General features: G+C 42.0%; 1 protein-coding gene across 2 annotated transcripts in view; it reads left to right on the forward strand.

Annotated features, from left to right (window-relative positions):
- The first annotated feature begins 4,861 nt into the window (after window positions 1-4,861).
- Window positions 4,862-10,939, forward strand: part of LOC102305752 (whirlin) — a 58,445-nt gene continuing 52,367 nt past the window's right edge. For both annotated transcript variants that reach the window (XM_005942928.2, XM_005942929.2), the window contains exon 1: window positions 4,862-5,972. In XM_005942928.2, the coding sequence (XP_005942990.1) occupies window positions 5,271-5,972 (702 nt within the window). In that variant the 5' untranslated portion in view covers window positions 4,862-5,270. The remainder of the gene's footprint in view (window positions 5,973-10,939) is intronic.

Here is a 10,939-nt window from a genome sequence, read left to right on the forward strand (position 1 = left end):
TGTCAGGTGCTTTTAGCCGTCATCACAAATGGTAGATGTAAAATGCTGTCTGTGATGTGTGAGCAGACAGCTGTTGATGCAGCCATTCAGATGGCTTATCAAACAGAGACCTCTAATTACTGCAGTACTCTCTGAATGCACAGAATCAGCGCCCACATCCCCCTGTCACAGCAGAAAGGATGGGAATCGTATCAGCTTTACATAAGAGAGTGAAAGCAGTCAACAAATGTTCTGTGTGTAGTGAGGAAACAGCCAGACGACCCTCTTTTTGAAACACAAGTTAAGCAGGATAATGTAATAATTTTAGATTTCATTACGTCCTAACCATCTGTATCAGTTAATTAGTAAGGGAACGAGTTACAACTCAGAGTACATCTTCAACAGTAATTGCAAACAACACAACTTATTGTAGGCAACACAGATGAAGGAGATAAACAACAATCTAGTGACCAGAGCTGGAGAACACAGCTTTGAGGATAATGCAACAACGAACAAGGGAAGACTGAGGGAGGAAATAAAGGGGAGAGATGACTTGTGGACACACACCTGGAGAGAAATAGTTTAATGAGACTGGAAGCAAGTTAAAGTGAACACAAGACACAAAGACACAACTACTAAAAATAAAACAGGAAGTAAGACACAACTAAACAGAAGAGCTGATACAGGGGAAGACAGACGGACAACACTGGGGATCACAGCAAAACAAAGACACAGAAGGAGGAACAGAATGGAAACACAATGGGAATAAACAGAAGGAAACCCCGACAGTAACAAAACTAAGAAGACAAGATAAAACATAAAGGACCTGAATCACGAGGTAAAGCAGAAGATAAACGACATTTATAAACACATGACAATAACAGCAGAAATTCAATCACTTTATTGAAGAGTATATTTATCACGGTATGAAAAACTGTTTGCCCCTTTCCTATTTCCTTTTTTTTGTATGTTTGTCACACTTTAGACACTTTAGACACTTTCAAAATTCAATTGAAAACCCACTTTTATTCCTTGGCCTCCAAACCTACATGGCCCTGTATGAACAAGTGACCCCGAATGATAGCAAAAATTAATTGTGGTGTGTCACATCTCTGAAAAACAGAATTCAATTTCTCTAGCCACACCCAGGCCCACCCAAACAAAACACTTAAATAGGACCTTTCGGTCGACACAAAGTGGCAGCAGAATTTCAGGAACAAATGAGAAACTAAGTAATTGAGATCTGTCTGTCTGGGTTAGGGTTATTAAGCTTTATTTAGTTAGGGTTATCAATTATAAAGGTTATTAAGCTTTATTTAGTTAGGGTTATCAATTATAAAGGTTATTAAGCGGTTTCTAAAGCTGTGGGACTCCAGTGAACCACAGTCAGAGCCGTTATCCACAAATGGTGAAAATATGAAACAGCGGTGAACCTCCCCAGGCTGGCTGACCACAATGACTCCAAGAGTGCAGGGACGATTCCTCACAAAAGACCCCAGAACAACATCTGAAGAACCGCAGGTGAGGGTCAGTGTTCATGACTCCACCATAAGTGCATGACAAGGACCCAAGACAAAGGCTTGTCTCAGTTTTGCCAGAAAACATATCGGTGATCCCCCAAGACATTTGGGAAAATATTCTGACGAGACTGATGAGGCAAAAGTTGAACTTTTCGGCAGGTGTGTGCCCTATGACAGCGGTCCCCAACCCCCGGGCCTCGGACCGGTACCGGTCCGTGAGTCGTTTGGTACTGGGCCGCGAGAGTTGAGGCTCAGGTGTGAAATGTCTGGTTTTCAGGGTTTTTATCGGTTTTCAGCGTTATTTTGTTATCGTTTTTATCATTTACTCTGTTTTCCTGGGTCTTTTACGTGTGTTATGAATAAATCTTCTTTTTTTGGTACCAGTACTGGTTTTATTTTGTTGTATTTATCCGCGACACCTTAAAGGCCGGTCCGTGAAAATATTGTCGGGCATAAACCGGTCCGTGGCACAAAAAAGGTTGGGGACCGCTGCTCTATGACATCTGGCGTAAAAGTACCACAACATTTCAGAAGAGCATCATTTGCTGCCTCAGGACCTGAAGTCTTGCCGTAGTAAAAGGAACCATGAATTATTCCGTCTACCAAAGCTTTGTGAAGGAGAATCTCCGGCTTAAACTCACTTGGGTTCTGCAGCAGGACAATGATCCAAACACAGCAGCAGGTCCACCTCTGAATGGCTTAAGAAGCACAAAATGAAGACTTGGTTTTAATGAACCAAATTGGTTTATTCCTCAGAATTCCCAATCCATAATTTTCCTCCCTTTTCTAGCATTATGATAATTGGGATGATACCTATGCCCTGTTCACTGTTCTTCCTTTGTGTCTCTCCTTCTCACCCTCTGTCGTCTCTCGGGTTCTCCCCTGGGAGGAGGCGGGTCTGGCTGGAGGCTCAGCGGGGTGGATATTTTTGGGGTCAGATGAGGTCGCCGCCACTTTGTACTCAGCCATACTATGGCTCACAGACCTTGCTATCATCATGCTGTTGTCACTTCCCACCACCTTTTTCTACATGAGCTCCTTTCACCCTTTGGATTTGAGTCCATTGCCCGACCTCCCCCAGGGGGTGCCCCTGCAGTCATCCAGAGCTCTGACTACAGGAGGAGGACTCTGGCTGGTGCTCTTGGACCCGTCACTGCAGGTTGATATTTTGGTGGTTTCCTAAAAAAGCCGACACATTAGAGTGAATGCCTTTAATTTGATTTAATGAATGGCTTTTGGTCCCGGTTCATTGCCTCTTTTGTGTATTATTGGACAAAATCCATATGGGAGGTTAGAGGCATAGCTTTCACCCTCCCAGGTCTCTTCCCCTCCCCCTGTCTTTGGTCCGGCGCAGGAAGGGAGGTTGAGGGGGGAAGGAGAGAAGTGAGAGGATGGGATGACGGCAAAGAAGGACTTAGAAGGACTTATGTGTAGCAGTTGTTGAGCTGGAGAGAGACATGGGACACTATGTCACTGAGAGAACACCTCACCTATTCACCTTGTTGACATAAAATGAAAAGAGTGTAATGCCCTAACATGTACTTAAAAAATATTTCTACTGACTTTGTCATTCTTCTCTCATACAAAAGTAAATGTAGTATGTAAATATGTTTTAACCAAGCACTGAGCCATTAACCTACGACCTCAGGAACAACTCTGTGTGTTTGCATGCATGTAGACAAGGTCAAAACAGCCTATTGATATTCAAACCAAGGGTAAGAATGGGAAAGAAAAGTCCCTTCAAGGACTCCGAGTATTGCATGATTGTTCAGATATGCTGGCATTCCCCCCATAACCACCCTGAGGATGTGTGAAAATATTCTCTGTGGGAAAATATCTTGTCGGTGTGGATGCTTCTAGCAGGAGATGGTGATCACAAATCGTAAATGATCTCAAACTGGTTCTTTGAACATTTAGTATTCAGATGGCATCTCATGTCTTGTCTGGGGAATGTTTCCAGCTCCTTGTTGAATCTGACCTTCAAAGAATTAAGACAGCTCTGAAGAAAAAAGGGGTCCAGGCCTGTTTTCTTGGTCACAGAAGGATCCTGTGCCAAACTCTAATTTCATGTTGTTGTCAGTTGTCCTTTGAAAGGAGAAAGCTTCAGTGTGCTATCCTCGCTCACAAAGTTCAGTTGTTCAGTTTGATGTTTTTGTTTTTAATTAAAAAGGTTAATGAAACTCACCTTGCCTGTATTATTATATGCTCAGGTGAGTCCTGCAAAGGTTGATTGTATGTATCAATGTATAAAATCAAATAAGAGGGGCAGAAAAGTTCTCATCACAGTGTTATTTTGTATTTCATATAAAAAGACAGTTGATTAGTAGAATATTCATTATACACAAATGACTTCAGCAGTGTAAAATACCTGGATAACAAGATGAAGTTACTCCATAATATGGCCTGTGTCCTGAAAAGTGCAGCTTACTTACACTGTAAGATTTGGAAATATTGTTTGGTTTTCCTTAAATTACCATGAAATTACTACTTAACATTATTTACACCATAGAATGACTTACACTGCAATTTGTGTCTCCTTCTCTGTAAAATGCCTGAATACAAGGCTAACTGAGCTCCCTCCTTTCCTATTAGTGGACGACCTTCTACTCCCTGAGCTACAGCCATCCTGCTGTTGTCCTTCTAGTCTCTCTGTTGTTCATTTCATTAACACAGAAGCAGCTGAAACCGATTTAACGACCCTTGCTGCTACTTAATGGACCAGATCAATATCCCAGAAGTTAAATTGACTTTTTCTTCTTTTTAAGTGTCAGCCAATGGAAGTTTCTATTTATGTCTTAAACGTTTATTGCTGTCTATTTTAATAAACAACTGTTAAATAAATTTACCGTGATCAGCCACTATGTGGAAAACAGTAGGCGGTACACATTTATTCTGTAGGATCACACAGGGAACCCGGGGCTGATTTCATGCCAAAGGGGCTTTTATGATCTTTTGTTTATCTGGATGGAGTCATGCTGTGCTGTCAGTGTCCCCTCAGCAGCACAATAGTGCAACACAAATGTTTTGTGAGACAGTCTTGCTCTCATGAGGAGGCTCCTATAAACTGCTGCTTAGAAAACGCTTTAGTTATGCCTCTGAGAGATATTTGCTTTATCAGCTTAAAGACTGATAAGTCGACACCTACTATTATATGCATGTGGATGATCCAGCCTACACTTTGTTTTTAAGTTGTCTGGATAAATCTCGATTGGACAGAACAGGGATCTGTTTTTGTTCATCAGGTCGGCTCATCTACACTGTGGCCTAAAATATTAGGTAATGAATTGCCCAACATAATAATTTAAATAAGGGTGAATAGTGTTGTCAGTTTCTTAGCAACACACACACGCGCGCACCTGCGTCATTTCCTATATAAAGGGTCAGCGCGTTGAGTTCAGCGCTCCACTCTGCGCGCTGAGTTTGCTGGGAGAACTGATCGAGCTGCAGGGAAAATGAATCAAATGTTGGAATGAGGTGCAGTTAGATTGTGTATATTGATAAGGAGAGCTTTCCGTGGACGGCGGTGGAGCTGGCGCTGTGCATGGAATAAAACACGCGGGGACATATTGCTTTGTTCAGAGCCAGATGAATACGGGCATCGGCTGTGGAAATGTTTTGTTTCGAGGTGACACATCGTGTGCGTGGCACTTGCTGAAACTGTCTGATGCGCGTTTCAAGTTTTACTTTTAAGGAGGAGTGCCGACTTGAGGTGAATTTGATCATATTCACGGTCAAACCTCGTATCTGTATGACGCTCTGTTATGTTGTAGGATGAGCGCTGACCTCGAGAGCGTTTCGCTCAACACGTCGTTGAACTCGATCGTCTTGGGCGGCCGTGCGCTCTCGACTAACGTCCGAAGGCTGCACAAAGCTCTCAATATTCTGCTCAATGACCGGGAGAGAGAGCAGTTCATCCACTGTCTCAATGTTTACCACGCCAAGCGCAACGTCTTCGACTTGGTTCAAACTCTTAAAGTGATTCTCAACACGCCAGACAAACGGCACCTCTTGCCCATGTTGCGCCTGGTCATCCCGAGGTCCGACCAGCTGCTGTTCGATCAGTACACGTCCGAGGGGCTCTATCTGAAGTCGGACCTCATCCCCAGCAACGGCATCGCAGAGGACTTTGCGGGTGAGGTAGATTCAGCTGCCAGTTCCATCCCTGAGCAGGTCCTGTCGTCGTCGGGCTGCCCGGACGGTTTAAGCGCAGCTGCTGAACTCGCTGCGTGCGTGGTCCCACCGTTCTGCGTGGGCCCCTTTGGAGATACGCGCAAAGTGACCCTCACGCGCTCCAGGAGCCACGAGGGTCTGGGCTTCAGCGTTCGAGGTGGTTCAGAGCACGGCGTAGGCATCTATGTGTCCCTAGTGGAGCCAGGCTCATCGGCTGAGAGAGAAGGACTGAGAGTCGGGGACCAGATAGTGGCCGCTAATGACATCCTGTTTGACAACGTCACTCACATAGAGGCGGTGAAGGTAGGACTTCACGCAAATGCTGGCGTTTATGAGTGCGACTGTTGTGGTGTGTGCACTGCAGGTTTTGTGCAGATTCAAACCGTGTATGCTGTAGGCAGAGAAAGCACACATTACTAAGGAGGCACTGGGCCATGCACGGCTGTCCTAAAAACACACTCGTTGTTTCACTGCTGCTTTCTGTGCCAGCCCTCGGGTCCAATGCTAAACTACCTCTAGTTTAACTTTTTATCATTATTTATTTATTTATTTATTTTTTAATCTTCTACACCACTTGACATCTGGCTGCAGGCTGGGAACCAACATGAACTAAAATGTAAAGTAGAGCGGCTGAAGTTCTTATTTCATGATCCATACAGCAGGAATCCTTGATGATGATAATTCTGAGGGAACACTACACTGCATGTGGAGATAATGTGCTTCACCACACAATTATCTAAAATTAGATGCAGTACAAACAACACTTTGTGTGATCATTCACTGAAGCCTGATCAGGCAGGCTGACAGATTTAACCCCATTACCAAAGAATACAGCAAAAGATATTAGCTATAGATTTTGATTTCAATTTGCATAGATTTTTTTTTATTAAACTAGTATGCGGTTTAGTAAAGCTTTTTAGTTTAGATCTTTTTTAAATTCAAAATATCTAAAAATATTTCTCACATCTAGTTTAGTTCAGTTTTAGATCATTTTAGCTTCAGATGGATATACCTCAGGCTTAGACCTACAAAACTGTTCGGGGTAAAAACCTTTTGGGTATGGTTGCTATTGTTCCCACGTAATGCAGTCAATGGTTAAAAAAAATGTTATGAGCTTTTTTTTTATCAATTTAAAAACACTTTAGCAGCCATTGGATTTTTTTGCAATCAGCTGGTTTATAATAAACAAATCTCCATGGCAGTTTTGCATAAGCAAAGTTTCTATAATAAATGCAGACAAACAAGCACCTTATTAGTTTTTTCTGTGCATGGCATTAGAACAAGTCAGGATGAAATAAGAGCAAAATGTAGCATAGAATACGCTGGCTCATCTCTGACATCTCGAGTTGTTTCCGTCTGTTTGACATTGGACTCTTGATTACACCATCTCTGTTGCAGTCACTTATTCTGTAATGGGTTAACTGCTGGTCCAACTGACCCCAGTTTGACCAGCTCCTATGGATGTGGATGAAAATAATTTGTATGCTATTGAAAACTAACTTAGTGGAAAGATGGACACAAATTACACCCAGACCCAAGTGCAAACTTTACAGCAAAAACATATTAAATAAATCTTTGCAGCACTTAAAATCCATTGTACCTTTTAAAACTGTAGGTTGTAGTTGCCAGATTCTAAGATTTTGGTTCTTGCTTCACGCAGCAGAAACACATTGTGGAAGATGAAAAGATGTAGGAGGAAAGTTACTTAAGCTGAATGAACAAATATGGACTGTTAATGGACTGTTTAATTATTCTACATACATGTTTTATGCGCTGATGATGATGAATGATTTTATGACCTTGCAAGTTTGAATTGCACTCTACTTTCAGATATCTTCTAAAAGAAACGACTCTTTTGTGTGGAGGTAAAATGGCTCAGGCCTTGGGTAACGTGTTGTTTAACAGAAAAAAGGACACTTTTACCTGCCTGTGCAAGGGTTAGTGAATCATTTCAGCAAGGGCTGAACAGCTCAGACTTCCCAGAAGCAACGTGACCGTATACCTGGCTCACACTGGCAGAGTGTAAAAATGATTCTAAAAGGTTAATTTTGCATTATTGCAAAATACAAATATACATACCAATCAGAAATTGTCAGTAGGTGTCGTTTGAAATGTGATTTTCTTTTTTCTGTATTAGTGTGTCCTCAAACATCAGGCTTCATAGCATGGCTTGAATTTTCATAAATTACAGATACTTATTCAGTTGTATTAATTTCATGTTGGAGTTTTTAGTTTTTGAGATACTTATGTTCAAACATAGCTTCAGAGTTTAAAACGTGAGAATAACATGCTGGAATTCGGTCCATTTAAAAACATGCCTCTTGCAAACTATTTGAAATATGAAGCTAAAATTTCACAAATCGGTATGTATGGCCAAATTAAGGACATAATAATTTTATCTTGGAGTTTTCTGAATTGTTAACTAAGACTACGTTCACACTGCAGGCGAAAGACTTTTCTGACCCTGTGCGACCCATCTATCCGATCATGGTGTGACAGTGTGAACGGCACAAATCCGATCTGGGTCACTTTGGTATGTGGTGCTGAATACGATACAAATCTGCGACTGCTGTTTGACGGTCACGTCGCATTAAATCCGTCTTTTATGTCACTGACACAAGACAGACGCCAACTATCAGCGCCGGAGAAGACATCGCGAACGCTTCCTGTCCATCCGGTGAAACTGTTGGGAGGACAACGCTGGAGAAACGTGAACATTTTCTTTGTTCTGTATAATCTGCAGATTCTGACAGAAATCTGCAGCTATCCTTTGAAGCAGCGCTCCTCTAAAACAGCAATAAGGATCATTATTAGGCCAAATGTAGATAACAAAATAACTTAAAGCAAAAATTGGGAAACGTAAAGTCAGAAACAAGTCTTAAGGTCCTTCAGTCAAACAACACTGTTGGTCTGGGTCTAAACAGAGCGCGTTGTGTGTGACGTCTTCTTTTGCGCATGCGGGTGCTTTGAGCGTTCACACTAGAGCGTGTTTGCTGTCGCATTTTATTTGTAGTGTGAAGAAGCAGACAGAAAAATCGGATTTGATCAAAAAATCTGAATTGAGCATCAAGACCTGCAGAGTGAACGTAGCCTAAAGTAGTCTAAATGTGACAGTATTTAATTCTTGATTATGTTAATATCACGGTTGCTGGATCCAATCACGAGCTGGGTCTTATGCTTGATCTAATCTTGTTGCTGTAGTGTTGAGGATGTGACTTTCTCTGACCAATGCCTGTCGTTTTTGAAGTTGATGCCACAGCCAGCACCCATGATCCATGCTCCAATCACATGTACAACTGCAGATCTGTTTGCTAGAGCCAAGACTCTACACTGAACTGTCAAGATCCATTGTTTAATGGTACTTACACTGCAGTCCTGGACTCTGTTGTTCCATCGAGCTCATATTCCACTAAATTAAAACCACAAAGACTGGTTCAACTCTAGCGAAGGTTAAACCAGCCCAGAAGCACAGGAACAATTTTAAAACATTGTGGGTCACATATAAGTGCATTTGCTCCACTTTATTTTACCAACAGGTATTGTTGTCCTGGCAAAGACTCATGCAAGAAGCATGATTCATCACTGCAGACAACACATATCCCCTGCTGTAGAGTCCAGTGGCTGCATGTTTTGCTTTGTGCTTGGTGATGTAAGGCTTTGATGCAGCCACTAGGCTATGGAAGCCCATTCCACGAAGCTATTTATGCACTGTTCTTGAGCCAAGTTTGATATTTATATGAAGTTCGGAAGTCTGTAGCAATTGATTCTGCAGAAATGATAGTGTCTATTCCCTCGGCTCTATCGGTCAGCTGTCCTCTAGATGCACTCTGTAACTAACTGGATTAAATTTAGTAGCTTGGTAGATGAGGCCCATCCTCTGACCGCCTGATGTACGATATCAAGACATGCAAAACAGTCTCTTGGAGCCACATGTTAAACCCAACAGGAAGTCAGACATTTTGAATTTAATGATAAATTGCAAAGGTTTTAAGGTTTTGTGAAACGGCATGTTCATGGCGGCACGTCAAGTTTTCATCATTCGCCAAGAAACTGCTGTAACTCAAAGACACAAAGGCCTGTAATAAAATATTATGGTCAACAGTATTGAACGCTGCACTGAGGACAAGCACAGAGCGGAGTCCACTGTCAGAGGTCATAATAATATTATTGGAGTTCTGAAACCTGATGGAGAGTCAGTCATCAGTTAACTGTTTACAACGACTCTTTCAAAAGGTTTTCAGTTTGTCCAACAAGTAGCTAAGACAGCTGGGCCAGCTGATGGTTGTTTACTGCCAGCTTGAAGGTCTGTGCTTTGTAGGCCATTAATAGAAACAGACTGACCATATTTAAGACTGAAACATTAATTAATGGTCGGTGTAGGGTTTTTTTTAATGAGAGAGAGAAGACAAACACACTCCAATTATCAGTTTTCTCAATTTATTATCAAAACAGAATTTGAAATGAATTTTACATAGCACCATGGACCTGCTCTCTGTGGCTCAGAGACAAAAGACTGCTGCACCCAGGCAAACACATAATGTTAACATGATTGGTCGACATAGTTTGTTCAGACAGCTGGACAGCAACGGGGCTCCAGGTAGATGATTGATCGCGCACAAAACAAAGGCCTCTGGGGCTTAGAGTGTCTTTCTGACTAGCTTCTCAAGCGAGGACAGATGTTGGGTTTTTCTCTGTATGTGTTATTGTAGGTCTACGTTACAATATAAAGCGCCGTGAGGTGACTGTTGTTGTGATTTGGCGCTATATAAATAAAATTGAATAGAATTGAAAGTTGAATTGTTTATGGCTACACAAACACCAGTGTTTCTGAACAGCATGCCTACTGCTGTTGTGGTAACTTACAATTACTTTGCAGCCATGAAATTAATTTTGTTGCCGAAAGTTTGGCAATTTATACATTTATGTTAATATTTGTCCAGGACATGCAGACAACGTAAGACATGTGGAGCATGTTCTGTGCTGCCTGTGTGTCCAAAGCAATTCAGGCAGAAAACCTAACACGCATGTAAACACAGTGTGCTTTTACAGGTGCACGAGAAGATTCTGGCTCACCCTCTCTGTCTTACACCACTACACATGCTTTCCTCCTCCCTGCCTCCCTTCCTTCTTTTACATAACTGTATCCTAGCCTGGAATTTCATCCTCACTAAATGAGGTATGGAGGTCAGATTCTCCAGGATGCTGTCTTGAGACATAAATGGCCTGTATTTGTATACCTAAGGACCCCAAAGCGCTTTACACTATACACA

This window comes from Haplochromis burtoni, unplaced genomic scaffold, assembly GCF_018398535.1.
Source record: "Haplochromis burtoni strain Fernald_Lab_line unplaced genomic scaffold, NCSU_Asbu1 Contig_341, whole genome shotgun sequence".
NCBI classification, from domain to species: Eukaryota; Metazoa; Chordata; class Actinopteri; order Cichliformes; family Cichlidae; genus Haplochromis; species Haplochromis burtoni.